Source organism: Phacochoerus africanus, chromosome 3, assembly GCF_016906955.1.
Source record: "Phacochoerus africanus isolate WHEZ1 chromosome 3, ROS_Pafr_v1, whole genome shotgun sequence".
NCBI classification, from domain to species: domain Eukaryota; kingdom Metazoa; phylum Chordata; class Mammalia; order Artiodactyla; family Suidae; genus Phacochoerus; species Phacochoerus africanus.
The window spans coordinates 54,464,970-54,485,849 of NC_062546.1; the positions used below are offsets into that span (position 1 = coordinate 54,464,970).

Consider the following 20,880-nt stretch of genomic DNA (forward strand, 5'->3'; position numbering starts at 1 on the left):
AAGTCACTGTCAATTTTAAACTCATCTTGTGATGTTCCATAACTTTTGCCATCTTCTCTTTTTTAGAACCAGCCACTATATCCAGTAAACACACAAAGGATGAGGAGTATACAAGGAGTCAATATCAAGAAGTGGAATCACTGGAGCCATTTTAGAAGCTGCTGAAACCATATACAAGCCCCTGAGTCCTCGTGTGTTTTTTTTGTTTGTTTGTTTGTTTTTTGTTTTCTGTTTTTTTAGGGTCACACTCACAGCATATTGGAGGTTCCCAGGCTAGGGATCAAATCAGAGCTGTAGCTGCGGGCCTACACCACAGCCACAGCAACGTGGGATCCGAGCCATGTCTGCAACCTACACCACAGCTCAAGGCAAATGCCAGATCCTTAACCCACTGAGCGAGGCCAGGGATCAAACCTGCCTCCTCATGGATGCTAGTCAGATTCATTTCCACTGAGTCACAACAAGAACTCCAGTCCTTAGGTTTTGAAGCAAAAGGCTATTCCTTTATCCTCCCAGGCCTCCCCTCAGTTTCTAGTTAGAGGTATAGTGCACCCAGTGTCTTTTTTCCTCTGAACACTCACCAACACCTCCTTCATTCTGTGAGCAATCTTCATTACAGAGGGAAGGTCAAGGTGCGATTAACCCCACAAAACCACCAGAAATGTCACAGGACCACCTGACTCTGTCCTTGATGACTTTGAAATGATCTTGGGAGGGAGAAGAACATAGGGCCCTAATCCTGATCAACAGCCCTTTTTTTTTTTTTTTTTGAAGTTAAATCTACAAACCCCTAGCTACCCCCTCTCAAGGGAGGACACAGTTTTGGGGGCGTTAGCCCTCTGTGGCCTTCTTTGCCTGGCAAAGCAATAAAGCTGTTCTTCCTGCTTTACTCCAAACTCTGTTTTGGAGACTTAACTGGTGCCAGTGTACAGAGGCTGGTTTTGTCCACACTGCCTACCACTACAAGCAAGCGTCTGAGGGCGCAGGATGGCTGAACCCAGATGTAAGAATTGGTTAATGGATTCACTATTTTAAGGTTTTATTTTTAAATCAGCAAGTATGTACTAAATGCCACTTACATGAAACACACTGATCTACAGCTGCTGCATTCAATCTCAGAGGCCTTATATTTTCTAGAATGTGGGCACTCATACTTCCAGATTGACTAAGCCTCTGAACCATTCTTGTTCTTCCCCTATTTTCTGCCGACATGAGTCGTATGACATGTACCTATCAACATAAGCCTGTACATCGCAGTACAGGCTTCCTGTTTGGTTCTTCCAAACTTCTCACACTTATATTTTGATCATACACATAAGCAGATGATTGAAGAAATATCAAAGCTCAATCATGTTTCTCTATGAAGCGGGAACAACTAACAACTCAAAATTAGCATTTTATGATTTAAAGCTATTAGAATTCAAAGATCTGGAAAAAAAAATCAACCTTGTGCCCACAAACACATCTTGTGCCCACAAACACATCTTGTCACATGAGGACTGATGACATTTTAATTCAAAAATCAATGTTATTGGATAACCAAGGCTTGGCTTAATTATCTTTTCAATATGGTACAGGAAATAAGTGGCAGCATCATGTTCAAATCCATTCTGTATGATTGTGATAGTCACCTTGGAATATAGCATCTGATAATTACATCATTTAACAAAGATAAATATAAGTGCATATGTTTATTACCATTTGTGCACCACACACTGTGCCATCAGCCACATAGGCATAATCTCTTCCATCTGACCTCATTGCTGACCCTGTAGTTATACACACATGTCCTTGAATATATGAATAAACCGCTGATTGAACATCATTTTTGTAAGAATTCTTATTGGGCCAAATACAGGCTAATTTTCCACAAAGAACATCACTGGAAAAGGGGAAGCAAAGAAAATGTCTTAGCATTTTGTCTTGTAATGAAACCAAGTTTTAAGTAAGCATCGTATTACATGAATGGTAACATAAATATTGTTTAAATGATAGGATAAAACCAGAAACATGCCCAGAAGACATTGTTTCATGGTGTACAACCACTGAATAGAAGCTGATTGATTAATTAGCACTGAGGCAGAATTCAAAACTACACACTAAACTCCAATGTTCAGACATATCTTCACTTCCTATCACAGAACTCAGTTTTTTTATCTAGTCTCATCATAATTTGTCATGTGCTTTGGGATAACTCATCACCTGCTCCCACTATGATTAAAATGTGACCAGTCTGCTCATTTGCTACCAATATTTGTTGACTGTGGCTGAATGCATTTATTTACACTTTGCGCATATTTTGAGCCCTCTCTGATTATGCCCATGCTACCTGCCATGATTTAGTCAGTAACTCTGTTTAGTATACAGACTCTTTGTTTTGATCCTAGGATTCTTCCAGCCTGCTGATATTTCCAGTTGTTTTGACTCCTCTTTTGCAAATTAAGAAATTTTCAGAACCCACTTTTGCTATAAGCATTTGTGGATATTGATACAGCCTTGCATTCCTGGACTATTTCCCACTGGATCATGTTGTATGTTCATTTAAAAGTACTTTAATTTTTTTTTTTTTTAGAATTTTTGCATCTGCATTCATCAGGGCTATTGGCCTGTTATTTCCTTTCTTGTAATGTCCTTGTCTGTCCTTAGTATTAGGATAATGCTAGTGTTGCAAAATGAGTTTGGAAGTATTCTCTCCTTTTCTCATTTTTGGAAGATGTTTGAGAAGTTGTATTAAATCTTTTAAAAATATTTAGTAGAATTCACCAGTGGCCTTGTTTGTTGGAAGGTTTTTTGATTGCCAATTCAATCACTTTATTTGCTATTGGTCTGTTCAAATTTTCTATGTAGTATATACAGTATACAGCAAAGTCCTTCCAGGAAGAAAATGAGTAATGGGCTTTTTTGCCTTCTTCTTATGTACTGGGTCTGGGGGCGGGGGGTATAGCAGAAGAGTGTGTATTAAGAAGTACTTATTTGATTGCTACAATATGTCAGACTCATTAATGGAAATTCCACTGACGAACAATGCCAAGCAGTTTGGAAGCCTATTCCTTGGGTGTTAATTGTACAAGCTTCTAGCAGGAGATACTGGTGACTGGAATTAGGCTAAAGGGAGATGCTGGAGGTGGAGTCTGCTGGCATTCCTAGTCCCTGGGCAGGATCGAAGGCACACATTAGAAGCTTTTTAACTTAGAAGCTTGATCCTCAGTTGACAGGTTTTAAATTACATATATGGACCCCTTCCCAGGTTAGACTGGGAGAGGGGCATTTTATCTGCTCTTCTGTGCTGAATCCTGGTGGGGGGGTAGCCATCTAAGAATTTTTTGCTTTCTACAATCCTGAGGGACTTGTGAATGGAAGTCCCTTTGGTTAGTAGAGCCAGGTGACCTGGGGAGCTCTCCCCCAGACAGCAGTACAAAAGCTGGTGGAGCAATGGGTACAAGTTCCTTCTACACAGGTCCTGGTGACCTGGAGTGGGCTAGAAAGTGACGTCAGGGAATGTGTCTGTCAGGTTTCCAAGTTTCTGGGGTGGAGATTGCAGACAGCCCCTAGATGTGTAGTAAATTAGAAACCTGAACTTGAGGTGGCATCTGTCTTAGCATGCAGATGGAAGCCTTTGAGAGAAAGACTAGGAGATGGGTGATTTCATCTGTTCTCTCTGTACCAAGCCCACTTTCGACCTTTAGTAATAAACATCAGACTTCTCTTAGTCTAGGGTCCTTATTAGCAAACTAGCAGGGAAAAAATAAGAAAATAGAGAGTCAAATTGCATAAAAGGAAAATACACATATTATCCAGAAATCTGATCTACTGTCCATTACTATTTAGTGTCACTGGAGAAGAAATATATAATTTTTATAACTCAATGAATCCTGTTCTGCATACATACATACTTCTGTTCACAGGGTAATGGTTGGGAATTTTTAAAGCCACAGTCTCCAGGTCTATTCGGCAGAGAATTAACTTCTTTAAAACAGGCAAATGGGGCGCCTTGAGCACCTTAAAATGAAAACATGTTCGTTAAATTATTATTCTTAATGCAAACAAAACATGTGTCAATAAAAGGCTAATGAAACTCACTGCATAAACAAGAAAATCATGGTCTTGGGCATGCTTTGTTTCTATGTATACCCTGTCAATGCACGTAGAAAGTAACAACTGTCTTACCTAACAGAAAATGGAAAATGATTATATTTATTGTAGTCAACTATTTGATGGTTAAAAAATAATTTGCCCTCTCTCCCTGCAGGAACCCATGCTTCCCACTCCAATATACCTCGGGCTTGACCTTGTCACTTGTTCTGCTTAATGAAATGAGAGATTTGAAACATCAGGGGCAAAATCTTCAGAACTGGTACACAAAGTATCATATTCTCTCTCTCTCTCTTTCTTTTTTTCTGATGGGGGTGAGCAATGTTCTAGGCAGAGGCTCCTTCAGTCAGTCTTGGCTTCGCAGCAAAGGCAACATGGAGTAGCAGAGGAACTTTTAGATGGTACATCTCAGAGATCTGTTTATTTCCATTTCAATAAACACAAGCATTGGTACCTAGATGTGAAGTTCTACTGTCAGATGCCCAGAATGTGGCATTGAGATTGAAGCTTGGCAGTAAGTGGCAAGGAGGAGAGTGATGCAGGCTAGGAAATGCCGAAACTTCTGGAAAAACTACCTTCTCAGTAAATTACAGGTAGATAATGTTCTTAATGAATTTAACGCGTTAGGCAAAGTGGTCAGAAACTGTGTCTTGGTTATTGCTCCCCTCCTTTTTACAACTGCATCTGCAGCATATGGAAATTTCCAGGTTAGGGGTTGAATGGGAGCTGCAGCTGCCAGCCTGCACCACAGCCACAACAACGCTGGAACTCAGCCGCATCTGTGACCCATGTTGCAGCTTTTGGCAACGCTGGATCCTTAACCCACTGAGCGAGGCCAGGGATCAAACCCACATCCTCATGGATACTATATCAGGTTCTTAACCCACTGAGCCACAGTGGGAACTCCATCCCTACTAATCTTAACTTTTACACTCAACTTGAAGTGTTGGGAAGCTGTCAAGTCACAGTGGCAGATAATGTCTTCTAACACTTGAATGTTCAGTTAAATGTTTGAGTTTTACCCTCAGCCACATATTCCACCAATTGGTTTCCCGGAAGTGACAGACTCACCTCATTCATTTTGGATAAAATGTCTGCCAAATAACCAACTCTTAATAAATGTAGTTTTTCTCAATTATTATTGTAAATGAAAAGAGGTATCCCATGAGGGAAAAAAAAAAAAAGGCTAGTTCAGCTTGCAATTCAACCAATCACATAGGTGCTTTACCACGTACATCCATGCACAGCAGAAGTGCTTTCTGTACCATTCTCCCCCCATCACACAGAGTGTTAGGGAGACATGCATTCAAAAGCAGAGGCTTGGGAGTTCCCGTCGTGGCACAGCAGAAATGAATCTGACTAGTATCCATGAGGACAAGGGTTTGATCCCTGGCCTCACTCAGTGGGTTAAGGATCCAGTGTTGCCGTGAGCTGTGGTGTAGGATGTGGCATTGCTGTGGTGTAGGCGGCTGCAGCTCTGATTTGACCCCTAACCTGGGAACCTCCATATGTCACCGGTGCAGCCCGAAAAAACAAAACAAACAAACAAACAAAAGCAGAGGCTTAGTAAAATTAATCATTTCTACTGCTTCATCAAAGACAAGAGAAAGAGACAACTAAGAAAGAGCAGCACCTTTGCCAAATATCTCGGCACACTGGTTGTCCGTAGTTTGGCACCGTCCGTTATAACAGTACGCGGTTCCCAACCTGCATAACTCGCCATTCATTGCATGAGTGTCAGGAACACAGTCACTAGAATTTCCACTGCAGTACTCGGTAAAATCGCACTCTTGGTCAACGCTCTTTCTACATGGAGTTCCTGCTTCTGACAGCTAGGAGGAAAGAGAAGATGATGTTCCATGAATGACTATTCTCCATTACCTACTGCCGAGAAAATGAAATAGGCCTGATGACTGATACCTGAGAGCGTTCCAGGGTCCAAAGGCTGAGTTCCCTTAAGGGAAAGGCAGTAGAATATCTACTAGGAAGCCTGAAGGAAAGTAACCCTCTCAAACTGTAGCAGGATCCCTGCGACAGAGCATTTGCAAGTGTTTTGGGTTCTTCACTGAGAGGCCATCAGACTAGCTAGCATTTGAGAGGAGACTAAAGAGGCCATTGGATTAACTAGCATTTGGGAGGAGACTAATCAGATGCCTTTAAATATACCTGTTCCTCAGAATTGGAGAAACTGTCTCTACCTTTCTCTTCTCAGACCCAGGAACCAAACTACCTGGTTTCCATCTTTTGGGTGGGCTTTTACTAGCTCATTTGGGTAGGTGAGGCACATAAGCCCTCTGTTTTGCAGTTTCCTTTTTTTTTTTGTAATTTCAATAATAAACATTCTCTCCTAAGGTTCTTGATAGTCTTAAGCTCAATTAATGTAAAAAGTGTTTAGGACAACACATGGTAAACAATATATGTAACCGCTAGCATCATCGTCACTGTCATTGCATTCATTATTATCTGAAAGCCAAAACACCCTCCTTGCATAGCTCAAATAGAAATATTATTGTCCTATTTTTGTGGCCTGTTGTCTTCCACAGTGAAGTTCACCTCCTCCAAAGGCTGACCCACTATGAGTGTAGAAGTAACACACACACACACACCCACACACACACATACACACGCTACAATCCAGTCTGACTGAATGTTTACCTAACAGGCAGAGACAAAGTTGTGCAATAAATGCATGAAGTAGCATCGTATAAAGGGTGAAATAAAAAAGAAACTCTTTCAATCTAGAATTCCATTCTCAGGAAATATATATATTTCAAAAAAGAATGTGAAATAATGACTTTTCCTAGGCAAATAATAACTGAAGGACCCAGAGTTCCCGTCATGGCGCAGTGGAAACAAATCCACCTGGGAACCATGAGGTTGTGGGTTCAGTCCCTGGCCTCACTTAGTGGGTTAAGGATCCGGCATTGCCATGAGCTGTGGTGTAGGTTGCAGATGCAGCTCAGATTCAGCGTTGCTATGGCTGTGGTGTAGGCTGGCAGCTGTAGCTCTGACTAGACCCCTAGCCTGGGAACTTCCATATGCCGTGGGTGCAGCCCTAAAAAAGCAAAAAAAAAAAACAAAAACAAAAACAAACAAAAAAAGAAATGTTAAAAAAATAATAAATAACTGAAGAACTTGACTTTCAGCGGACAGAAATTACAAGAGATAGTAAAGGGCAGTCTTCAGATACAAGGACTATGATACTAAATAGAAATTTTTTATAAAAGGAAATAAAGAGGCCCAGAAATGGAAGAAATGATGTTAATTATAAAATTCCATTTTCCTTATTTTACTTGCTCTAAAAAATAATACAAAATAAAAAAAGAGTGTGTATTTTGTGTTTATAGGATATTTCATTATGTAAGATCCATTCACAATACATGAAGTGTATTATATGAAATTAACTCTGATTAATTGAAGATTTGTAAACTATGGGACAACTAGTAAAATGATGTTTAAACTACAAATAATAAACTAATAGTAAAAATAAAATAGAATCATATGTTGTATAGTTTTAGAGTTTATATTTAGTTTGCAGAGCAATAGCAAGTCTCATAAATGGCTGCTGAGGATTCAAAATGGTATAGCTACTGTTGAAATACAGATTTTCAGTTTCCTATAAAATTCCATCAACGCTTATTGTGTGACCCAGCAATTTCATGTATAGGTCTCCAGCTAAGTGAAAAAAAAAGAACCCTATATATTCATATAAAACCTGCTTGTGAAATTCTTATAGCTGCTGTGTTTTCATCACCCCCAAAATTCACACAACCTAGCTGTCCCTCGAATGGGGATTGTATTAACAAACCATGGTACATCCTTAAAATACAATATTATTCAGCAACAAAAAAGGAATGAACTACTGATAAACACAACATGAATGAAGCTCAAATGCATTACGCCAAGATGCCGGATTACAACATTTACGCATATCACTCAATAACATACAACTTGTTTTGCAAAATTGCAGATGCAGAAAACAGACCTGTAGTTACTGTGGTCTGTGGGTGGAGGTATGAATTTACTATAAGGGAGCACAGAGTTTGCAGCGTGGTTGGGGTAGTGGTGATGAAACTGCCTATCCCTTGACTGTGGTGCTAGTTATAAGACTGAATATGTTTGTTATAATACTCAGAAGAATTCACTAAAAGGATTTTACTACGATATGCTAATAGAAAAATTGGAGAAAAAGAATATATGGAACATTTATGTCTATGTAATTTACCAGAATTGGAATTAAAATATTTCACATTATGGAACTTGTTTTCTTATCCAAACATATGTGTTGGAGATTATATCATACCAGTACATGCATATTTAGCCTGCACTTGTTAACTCTTGCATAAATTCATGCAACCATTTCAATACAAATATGGAATTTGCCTTTATGATTTGCTGTTGCAGGTAATTCTGTAATAAATAGTCTTTCCTGAGTGTTCCATACATATTCATGTTTCTAGGATTATACATAAGAGAGAAACTCATGATAATCAATGAACTTGGTAAGTTATACTCTATCCAGAGATATGCAAAAATTGCTCACAAAAGGGATAATAGCAATGCAAAATTCCACAAATATTATTTTAAAAAAAAGATCTCTATTCCCCTTCCTTAGATACTATCCAGCATTGTCATTTTTAAGATTTCCATTTGGATGACTGCTCCATGATATTGCATTATTGTTTTTATTTATGTTTATCTTTGTTACTGCAGATGATCAGTGTACACATGGAACAATTCTACTTTTCATTGTTTTAAATTGCCTGGGTACTCCCTCTGCCAATGTGTGTGTGTGTGTGCACGTGTGTGTGTGTGTGTGTGTGTGTGTGTGTGTGTGTGTGTGTGTGTGTGTGTACGTGTGTGTGTGTTACTTATCAATGTGTGAGAGTCCATTGCCTATTCTGTACACTACATGTTTTGTTTGCTTTGCATGTTATATTTTTTCACAGTTGGTCATATACCATTTTATTTGACTTTACAATTGCCTTGAGAGTTGAAAATTTAGAAGATGATAAATAATGGTTTCAAAAAAATAGAATAATCAGTACTAATCTGAGATGCCTTCATTTCATTGTAGTTATCCTTATATACTTGCAATTGTGCATACACACTCTACTTTCACTGAATTATTTCTCTAGTTCTTCTATCAACTCCACAGCAACTCAATTAATATAGCCTTCTATCCTCACAGTTAAATTGCCAACATAAATGTTGGAAACTTACCTCACATTCTGATGTACAGCATGATCCAGAACCACATTTTACTGAGCCTTTCAGTTTACATGTATTGTAATCACAGCACTTCTTAAATTGACATTCCTAAAATTTCATAAGAAGAATTATTATTTTAGTTCAACCATTTAACAGCTCTTGTTTTTCAAGCTCACCTTCTACTTAATACTCTCTTATGTTCAAATTTTCAATTATACACTATAATTATCTTCAGTGAAGCTTTATTATTTTATTATTTCTAGAATATCCAAAGGCATATACAAGTATAAGAACTAAATAAATAACAGCTGATCAGCAACATTTGCTAACTAAAATATTTGGTATTTAATTCATAAATCGACAACATGGAAATATATCATTTGAATTTCTAAGAAAAAATTTTCGCCAAATGTCTTTTTAGTGATTTGTTTAATAAAGTTTCCCTTTGTGAATAAAGCTCAAGTAGAGTTAGACAGTATATAAAATGAAAATACATTTAGTATAGTAATCATGTGTCATGCTTAACTACAATGGAAATAAACAAAAAAAAATATGTTGACACATTTTTACAAGGTAAATGATGGTCAACTGTCATTCAAACTAGGTCATCATTTTTTTATTACTCAATGAATTTATTACATTGATAGTTGTACAATGATCATCACAATCCAATTTTATAGGATTTTCATCCCACACCCCAGTGCATCCCCCCAAACTCCAACCTGTCTCCTTTGGAAACCATAAGTCTTTTAAAGTCTGTGAGTCAGTATCTGTTCTGCAAAGAAGTTCATTCCGTCCTTTTTTCAGATTCCACATGTCAGTGAAAGCATTTGATGTTGGTGTCTCATTGTATGGCTGACTTCACTTAGCATGATAATTTCTAGGTCCATCCATGTTGCTAAAAATGCTGGTATTTTGTTCCTTTTAATGGCTGAGTAATATTCTATTGTGTATATGTACCACATATTCTAGATCCACTCCTCTGTCAATGAACATTTAGGTTGTTTCCATGTCTTGGCTATTGAAAAGAGTGCTGCAATGAACATTGGAGTACATGTGTCTTTGCGAATCATGGTTTTCTCTGGATAGATGCCCAGGAGTGGGATTGCTGGATCAAATGGTACTTCTATTTTTAGTTTTCTGAGGAATCTCCATACTGTTTTCCATGGTGGCTACACCAATGTACAATCCCACCAACAGTGGAATAGGGTTCCTTTTTCTCCACACCCTCTCCAGCACTTATTGCTGGTGTAAGGTGGTATCTCATAGTGGTTTTGATTTGCATCTCTTTAGTAATGAGTGATGTTGAACATCTTTTCATGTGTGTTTTGGTGATCTGCATGTCTTCTTTGGAGAACTGTCTGTTTAGATCTTCTGCCCACTTTTTGATGGGGTTGTTTATTTTTTTGGTATTGAGCTGCTGAAGATGTTTATAAATTTTGGAGATTAATCCCTTGTCAGCTGCTTTATTTGCAAAGATTTTCTCCCATTCTGTGGGTTGTCTTTTCGTTTTGTTTAGGGTTTCCTTTGCTGTGCAGAAACTTTTAAGTTTAATTAGGTCCCATTTGTTTATTTTTGTCTTTACTGTCATTACTCTAAGAGGTGGATCTTGGAAGATGTTGCTGTCATTTATGTCAAAGAGTGTTTGGACTATGTTTTCCTCTAAGAGTTTTATAGTGTCTGGTCTTATTTCTAGGTCTTTAATCCATTTGGAGTTTATTTTTGTGTATGGTGTTAGGGAGTGTTCTAATTTCATTCTCTTCTGTGTGGCTGTCCAGTTTTCCCAGCACCACTTATTGAACAGGCTGTCTTTTCTCCATTGTATATTCTTGCCTCCATTGTCATAGATTAGTTGGCTGTAGGTGCATGGGTTTAATTCTGGGCTTTCTCTCCTGTTCCACTGATCTGTATTTCTGTCATTGTGCCAGTACCATATGATTTTGATGACTGTTGCTTCGTAGTATAGTCTGAAGTCAGGAAGACTGATTCCTCCAGTTCCATTTTTCTTTTTCAGGATGTCTTTGACTATTCTGGGTCTTTTGTGCTTCCAAACAAACTTGAAAATATTTTATTTGAGTTCTGTGGAAAATGTCCTTGGTAATTTGATAGAGATTGCATTGAATTTGTAGATAGTCATTTTGATAATATTGACTCTTCCAATCCAAGAGCATAGTATGTCTTTCCATCTATTTGTGTCATCTTTGATTTCTTTCATCAGTGTCCAATAGTTTTCAGAGTACAGGTCTTTTGTCTCTTCAGGTAGGTTTACTCCTATGTATTTTATTCTTTTGGATTCTATGGTAAATAGGATTGCTTCCCTAATTTCTCTTTCTGATCTTTCATTGTTAGGATATAGAAATGCAGTCAATTTCTGTGTATTAATTTTGTATTCTGAGACTTTGCCAAATTCATGGATGAGCTCTAACAGTTTTCTGGTAGAGTCTTTAGGATTATCTACGTATAGTATCATGTCATCTGCAAATAGGGATAGTTTTACTTCTTCCTTTCCAATTTGGATTCCTTTTATCTCTTTTACTTCTCCTATTGCTGTGGCTAGGACTTCCAAAACTATGTTGAATAGTAGTGGTGAGAGCAGATATCCTTGTCTTGTTTCTGATATCAGTGGGAAATCTTTCAGCTTTTCATCATTGAGAATGATGTTAGCTGTGGGTTTGTCATATATGGCCTTTATCATGTTGAGGTAGGTTTCCTCTATGCCCACTTTCTGAAGGTTTTTTTTTTTTTTAATCAGAAATGGGTGTTGGATTTTGTCAAAGGCTTTTTCCGCATCTATTGAGAGGATCATATGGTTTTTATTCTTCAGTTTGTTAATGTGGTGTATCACACTGATTGATTTGTGGAGATCAAAGAACCCTTGCATCCCTGGAATAAATCCCAATTGATCATGATTTCCAATCCTTTTGATGTTTTGTTGGATGTGGTTTGCTAGTATTTTGTTGAGGATTTTTGCATGTATGTTCTTCAGTTAAATTGGCCTGTAGTTTGCTTTTTTTTGTGGTATCTTTGCCTTGTTTTGGTATCAGGGTGATGGCGGCCTCATAAAATGTGTTTGGGAGTACCCCTTCCTCTGCAATGCTTTGAAATAGTTTCAAAAAATAGGTGTTAGCTCTTCTCTAAATGTTAGAATTTGCCTGTGAAGCCATCTGGTCCTGGACTTTTGTTCATTGGAAATTTTTAAATCACAGTTTCAATTTCAGTTCTTGTGATGGGTCTATTCATTTTTCTATTTCATGTTGGTTTAGTCTTGGAAGATTGTACCTTTCTAAGAATTTGTCCATTTCTTCCAGGTTTTCTGTTTTATTGGTATATAGTTGCATATAGCAGTCTCTTACGATCCTTTGTATTTCTGTGAGGTCCGTTGTTACTTCTCCTTTTTCATTTCTAATTTTATTGATTTGAATCTTCTCTCTTTTTTTTCTGATAAGTCCAGCTAAGGGTTTATCAATTTTGTTGATTTTCTCAAAGAACCAGCTTTTCATTTCATTGAACTTTTCTATGGTTTTCTTTGCTTCTATTTCATTGATTTCTGTTCTGATCTTTATGATTTCTTTCCTTCTACTAACTTTATGTCTTGTCTGTTCTTCTCTCTCTAGCTGCTTTAGATGTAAAGTTAGCTTGTTTATTTCAGCTTTTTCTTGTTTCCTGAGGTGGGCTTGTATTGCTATAAACTTTCATTTTAGAACGGCTTTTGCTCCACCCCATATGTTTTGGAGTGTCATCATATTTTTGTTGTCATTTGCTTCTAGATATTTTTAAATTTCCTCTTTGATTTCTTCAACGATCCATTGGTTGTTTAATAGCATGTTGTTTAGTCTCCTCGTGTTTGTGTTTTTTGCAGTTTTTTTCTTGTTGTTGATTTCCAGCCGTATAGCATTTTGGTCAGAAAAGATGCTTGATATGATTTCAATTTTCTTAAAGTTACCGAGGTTGGATGTGTAGCCCAGGATGTGATCCATCTTAGAGAATGTTCCATGTGCACTTGAGAAGAATGTATTCTGTTGCTTTTGGATGGAATGTCCTATAAATATTTATAAGTCCATCTGGTTTAATGCGTCATTCAGGGCCTGTGTTTCCTTACTGATTTTCTGTCTGGATGATCTGTCCATTGCTGTAAGTGCGGTGTTAAAGACCCCCACTATGATTGTGTTATTGTTGATTTGTCCTTTTAAGGTTGTTAGTAGTTGCCTTATATATTGTGGTGAACCCATGTTGGGTGTGTAGATATTTAAAATTGTTATATCTTCTTCTCCGCGGATTGATCCTTTGATCATTATGTAGTGACCTTCCTTGTCCCTTAAAATATTTTTCATATTAAAGTCTATTTTGTCTGATATGAGTATTGCTACTCCAGCTTTCTTTTGATTCCCGTTTGTATGGAATATTTCCTTCCGTCCTCTCACTTTCAATTTGTATGTGTCCCTAGAAGTGAAGTGGGTCTCTTGAAGACAGCATATATATGGATCTTGTTTTTGTATCCATTCAGCCAGTCTATGTGTTTTCATTGAGGTGTTTAGCCCATTAACATTTAATATAATTATTGACGTGTATGCTCTTATTGCCATTTAATTAATTGCTTTGGATTTGTTTTTGTTGCTCTTTTTTCTTTCCTTCTTCTCTTGTTCTCTCCTCTTCTGGTTTGATGACTATCCTTAGTGTTGTATTTCCATTGATTTTTCTTATTTGTTTGTGTATCAATTGTAGATTTTTGGTTTGCAGTTATATTGAAGTTTTGATATAAGAGTCTATGTATATATGAAATTGTTTTAAGTTGTTGGTCTCTTAATTGCAAGTGCATCTCCAGTGTCCTGCATTTGTACCCAACTCTTCTCATGATTTCTGATTTTGGTGGCATAACTGGGCATGGATGATTTTGTTTCTTTACTGTATATGTACCTTTACTGGTGAGCCTTGTCATTTGTGATATTTTTGTTTTCTGTTGCAGCCTTTTCTTTTCTGCCTAGAGAAGTTCTTTATGTATTTTTTGTAAAGCTGGTTTAGTGTTGCTGAATTCTCTTAGCTTTTGCTTATCTGAGAAGCTTTCGGTTTCTCCTTCAAATCTGAATGAGAGCCTTGCTGGGTAATGTAATCTTGGTTAGAGGTTTTTCCTTTCATCATGACACTCCCCTCTGGCCTTCAGAGTTTCTGCTGAAAAACCTGCCAATAAACTTATTGGGGTTCCTTTTTATGTTAATTTATTTTCCCTAGCTGCTTTCAATATTTTCTCTTTGTCTTTAATTTTGGTCAGTTTGACTAATATGTGTCTCAGGGTTTTCCTCCTTTGGGTTTATTTTATATGGTACTCATTGTGCTTCCTGGATTTGAGTGAGTGGTTCCTTTCCCATGTGAGGGAAGTTTTCAGTTATTATCTCTTGGAATATTTTTTCTGTCTCCTTTTCTCTCTCTTCTCCTTCTGGCACCCCTATAATATGGATGTTGGTGCATTTAACATTGTCCCAGAATTCTCTGAGACTCTCTTCCTTTGCTTTCAATCTTTTTTCTCTTTTCTGTTCCACATCCATGATTTCCACTAATCTGTCCTCCACCTCACTTATTCGTTCTTCTTCCTCCTGGATCCTGCTGTTAGCTGCTTCTAGTGAATTTTTTATTTGTTATTGTATTTTACATCTCTTCTTGTTTAAGTTTTCTATCTTGTATCTCTTTGCTCAGTGTTTCCTGTAAGTTATCCACCTTTGCCTCCAGTTTATTTCCAATATCTTGCATCATCTAGGTCATCATTTAAATAATGTTAATGAATGGAATTTTTTTTCATGTAAGTACATTGCATTAATACAATTCTTTAGTATTTTTATATTCTTAACACTTAAAAACAATCAAACATATACCCTTTACTCAAAAATCTGGTTTCAAAGATCTTGTCCTTAAAAAGAAGGTAGGATTCTTCTTTTTATATTCTCCAAATGTTTCAAACTTTTTGTGTGTTCATGTGAATAGATATGTATTTATAAATGTCCCTGTCATCAAAATGATTTAGAAAATATGGGGTAAAATTTGAAGTTGTGGTTATAATCCCCAGACCCTCCAGAGGTAATCTCCTTGTATATTTCAGTGTTTAATATCCCAAAGTTCAGTATCACTATATGAGTGCATGTGTGTCTATATACTCTTTCATGAAATGTAAACAATATTTATCAGTACTAATTATGGCCAGTCATTTTAATTTATAACAAGCTAACTGGGAAATGGTGTCTTATTTTTTATTACTACTTCTCTGATTAATAGTGAGTTTGAACAAGAATTTGTGTTTTATCCAATTTTATTCATGAATTAAATAAGTATTTCTTCTCACAATTTTGACCATTTTTGCAAAGGGTTTTTTTTTTTGGTTTGTTTATTTTCCTCTATTCCTCTTTAAATAGTAGAGACAGCTTTTTAAAAATAATATCCTATTATCCTCTTTCTCTTCTTTTTGGTTATAACATTTCTTTGCTGTCTATTATTCATCTAATTAATAATGTCTGTCATTTCCTGTAGTTTACATATTCTTCACCCTTTATGACTATTGAGTTTTATGTCTCCTAACCAAGATTATGAAATATTAACAATACTTTATTCTGATATTTTATTGCTTTATAAAACTAAAAGATTTTTTCTTAAATGTATCCCTCTATATTTTGTGAGATATTAACTCCAATATTTATTGCTAGTCGTCATACTTGTGAATTCATACATAGCCACAATATATTCTTAAGTACTACAGATTCTCTATGCAAATACTTATGTGAGTATTTGAATTACAGACTGACCATTCACGTTTTATATGGAAAACAAGTTTTCATTTGTAAGAACCAATGATAGACAAACCATGGTAATTCAGGCTTGGCTCTCTGGCAGACATATTCTTAAAAGTCAATAAACTTGTGGTTGCCAAAGGGGAGGGGGAGGGAGTAGGATGGATTGGAAGCTTGGGGTTAATAGATGCAGATTATTGCCTTTGGAATGGATTAGCAATGAGATCCTGGTGTGTAGCACTGGGAAGTATGTCTAGTCACATATGATGGAGCATGATAATGTGAGAAAAAAGACTGTATACATGTACTTGTAACTGGATCACCATGCTGTACAGCAGAAAATTGACACAACACTGTGAACCAGCTATAATGGAAAAAAAATAAAAATCATTATATATAAAAAAAAGTCAATGAGATAACTTTGTTACTCCAAGGAAAACAACTGAATTTGCTGTCACTGATATAATTTAATCTTTAAAGTGAAATCAGAATCTTGGAAAAATTTAGATATCAACAGAGGCTTTATTTATCCATTACTTTTCATATGATGACAGTAAACATAAAATTTTGATATTTTATAGTGAGATATCTGCATAATTCAGTGAACCAGCATTTTCCAAATGACCAGCATATGATGTTAAAAAATTATACATGTGTTAAAAAAAAAAGGTCCACTTGAAGTGCTATATAGACAAATGGGCATTAGTATAATGTGGTATAAATAATACATTAATTTTGGTTTCATATTTAACAATACATCTAGCCTTTAAGAAATTTTCACTTTTCAATTGAATGTATTTACAAAGTAGAATATACACAATTTTCTGAAAAGTTATTAAAAGTCCTTTCCTTTTTATAACTATATATTTGTTTGAGGATGGATTTATATGCATTGGGACTTTATCTGGAGAGGATGAGTTTGCAGAGAAATCACTATCTCATCAATATCAATTCTTCCAGTCCTTTTTTTTTTTGGCTTTTTGCCATTTCTAGGGCCACTCCTGCAGCACATGGAGGTACCCAGGCTAGGAGTCTAATCGGAGCTATAGCCACCAGCCTACACCAGAGCCACAGCACAGCAACTTGGGATCCGAGCCGCGTCTGCAACCTACACCACAGCTCATGGCAATGCCAGATCCTTAACCCACTGAGCAAGGCCAGGGATTGAACCCACAACCTCTTGGTTCCTAGTCGGATTCATTAACCACTGAGCCACGATGGGAACTCCCAGTCTTAAAATATGGTATATTCTTCAATTTTGTAAATACTTCCATGATTTCTGTTAATAATGCTTTGAGGTTTTCTATGAAGTGGTCTTGCACATATTTCATTAATTTTTTTTTGTCTTTTGTCTTTTTAGGGCTGCGCCCATGGCATGTGGAGGTTCCCAGGCCAGGGGTCTAATCAGAGCTGCAGCTGCCAGCCTACACCACAGCCACAGCCACAGCAACGCCAGATCTGAACCTTGTCTGCCACTCACACTACAGCTCACAGCAACACCAGATCCTTAACCCACTGATAGAGGCCAGGGATCAAACCTCATAGTTCCTAGTTGGATTCGTTTCCACTGTGCCACAACGGGAACTCCATCATTAGATATCTTAAACATTTTATGTTTTTTTGCTGCTATTGTAAATGGCATTATTTTGAAATTTCTTTTTCTAGTTATTTACTGCTGATCTAAAGAAATATTTTAATTTTTGTGAATTATGTCACCAGTGACCTTGGTAAGTACACACACAGCTGCAAATGATAACTTATTTTTAGATTATTTGGGGTTTTCAATGTACACATATTATTAGGAATGAAAGTTAAATTTCTTCACTTTGAATTGTCATACAATTTATTTTCCTGCTTGATTTCTCTGATTAGTTTATCACATTCAATATCAAGTGTAAAAGATAATAGTGTGCATCGCTGGCTCATTACTGACTTCAGGGAGAAAGATCATTATACATGAAGTTAACTATAAGATTTTATAGATACTCTTTCTTAAATATAGCAAGTTCCACTCTATTTTACTAGAAGATTACATCTATCCACTGAGATAATCACTTTTAAATTACATGCCTGAAATAAATCAATGAACTCTATAATGCATGTCTGAAGGTGTGTGTGTGTGTGTCCATGTGTGTCATTACATTCAATTTATAACTTTTACTAAGAATTTTGTGATATAAGAAATATGGGCATACATAAATCCATTCTTGAGATAGTCTTATCAGGTTTTTTTTTAATTCAAGGTTGTTTTATCCTTAAAAAATGATTTAGGACATATTACCTTTTTTTCTATACTCTAGAAAATGTTGTATAAAATCAGTATAATTTCTTAATTAAAAAAATCAATATTAGAGCCATCTGGCATGGATTTTTGAGTTTTAAATTTATATATGTTATTTCCTAAACCTATATAAATGCTATTCACATTTTTATTTCTACTCAAGCTGTTTTTTCTTAAATGCTGTTTTTCAGGGATTTTGTCCATTTTGTCTTGGTTGTTAAATGTATTAGTATAATCTCTGTGATGGCATCTTACTATTTTTTCATATCATATTACATAAGATCTACAGTTATGTCTTATCTTTAAGTGCTGTTATTTCTTTTTTTTTAATATATATATTTTTTTATTTTCCCACTGTACAGCAAGGGGGTCAGGTTATCCTTACATGTATACATTACAATTACATTTTTTCCCCCACCCTTTGTTCTGTTGCAACATGAGTATCTAGACAAAGTTCTCAATGCTATTCAGCAGGATCTCCTTGTACATCTATTCTAAGTTGTGTCTGATAAGCCCAAGCTCCCGATCCCTCCCACTCCCTTCCCCTCCCATCAGGCAGCCACAAGTCTCTTCTCCAAGTCCATGATTTTCTTTTCTGAGGAGATGTTCATTTGTGCTGGATATTAGATTCCAGTTATAAGCGATATCATATGGTATTTGTCTTTGTCTTTCTGACTCATTTCACTCAGGATGAGATTCTCTAGTTCCATCCATGTTGCTGCAAATGGCATTATGTCATTCTTTTTTATGGCTGAGTAGTATTCCATTGTGTATATATACCACCTCTTCCGAATCCATCCATCTGTCGATGGACATTTGGGTTGTTTCCATGTCCTGGCTATTGTGAATAGTGCTGCAATGAACATGCCGGTGCATGTGTCTTTTAAGCAGAGTTTTGTCCGGATAGATGCCCAAGAGTGGGATTGCGGGGTCATATGGAAGTTCTATGTATAGATTTCTAAGGTATCTCCAAACTGTTCTCCATAGTGGCTGTACCAGTTTACTTTTCCACCAACAGTGCAGGAGGGTTCCCTTTTCTCCACAGCCCCTCCAGCTAAGTGCTGTTATTTCTTTTTGGTCCTTTTGTTGGGGGTGGGCCCACACCTGCGGCATATGGAAGTTGCCAGTCTAGGGGTCGAATCAGAGCTGTAGCTGCTGGTCTACGCCACAACCACAGCAACACGGGATCCGAGCAGTGTCTGCGACCTACACCACAGCTCACAGCAATGCTGGATCCTTAATCCACTGAGTGAGGCCAGGGATTGAACATGTGTCCTCATGGATGCTAGTCAGATTCGTTTCAGCAGAGCCATGATGGGGACTCCAAGTACCATTATGCTTGATTTTTTTCTTTATTAGTGTTAGTAGAGGCTTATTTTATTTATTTGTCTGTAAACAATAAGAATTTGCATTTCATTGTGGGATGTCTGGATACAGTATCTAGGCTGACAGTGATGATATTTTGGGTCTTCATCTGTACCCAATCATTCTGTAATGATCTGGGTTTTATTACATTCCATTTTCATTAGTTTCCAATTACTCTACTTTCCCTATTGATGTCTTCATCCAGGATATAGTCTTCTTCATTGCTAGCTTGGTAGCTTTAGGTATTTAAAATTGTCCTTTCCTATTCTTGTTTATTTTACTCCACAGATTGGGGAACCAATGTGAGCATCTGTCAGTTTCTTGGTCTTATCACCTCAATGCATCACTAAAGAACTAGCAACATGACCACAGGTTAGGATAACCAATTGATTGGACCTACTCTAAGATGAATTTCTCAAAGATGCCAGGTGTTGTCTGGATTTTCCATGCCCCTACTCCACCCATGATGATGTTTTGGGTCCTCTTATGTGTGCCTCTTGGGTCAAGAGTCTCTCTTCAGTCACCTTACAGTGACTGGGTATTCCTCCCTCCAGTGTACAGCCACCCTAGCTAATGGCTGGAGGTCACTTCAGAGGGTAGTAATTGAGGAAATTCCTGTCTTATTTCCTTACTGGGGCATTATAGGATCTCATCCTTGACTTGAGCCATTAGCTCTGAGCCTGGCTTGGGTCTGGAGAGTTAATTAGGAATTGTGAATTCCCATTCGCAGTAACTGGCACCAGTCCCTTGCTTACCTCTTCTTAATTTCCAGTTACATACGTCAAGTGTACATACATCTTTGACTACACAGGTGTCTCATAAGCACAGCCACTTGGCCTCTGCTATTTGGGGATTCAGTAATCCCTAAGGACTCAGGGTAGCCAGCCCTTTCAATCATCAACCCTAGTCTATAGAAGAGAGCTATTACTGAGATTGTCAACAGTGTAAGGATCTCCTCAGTAATGCATTTCCTCATTGCTCTAGTGAAAGGTTTGTATGCTGGTCCATCCAAATCATTAGGTGCTAGATTTGGTATTCTTGTAGTCCATTCAAATATGGCCACAACTATGAACTTCTGACCCCATCTGCTTTACTTCATTAAGGTACTTTTGCCATATCTACCTAATTTATTGCAGGCCAGGTTGTTTCCTATCTTCAAGC

The 20,880-nt window shown here is 37.1% G+C and overlaps 1 protein-coding gene across 1 annotated transcript in view; it reads right to left on the minus strand.

Annotated features, from left to right (window-relative positions):
- Nucleotides 1-20,880, minus strand: part of ADAM18 (ADAM metallopeptidase domain 18) — a 59,815-nt gene that overhangs the window by 12,409 nt on the left and 26,526 nt on the right. Inside the window, exons 13-16 of the mRNA XM_047770206.1 lie at nt 9,316-9,411; nt 5,726-5,924; nt 3,894-3,999; nt 1,699-1,882 (exon numbers count right to left, since the gene is read on the minus strand). Coding sequence (XP_047626162.1) covers nt 1,699-1,882; nt 3,894-3,999; nt 5,726-5,924; nt 9,316-9,411 — 585 coding nt within the window. The remainder of the gene's footprint in view (nt 1-1,698; nt 1,883-3,893; nt 4,000-5,725; nt 5,925-9,315; nt 9,412-20,880) is intronic.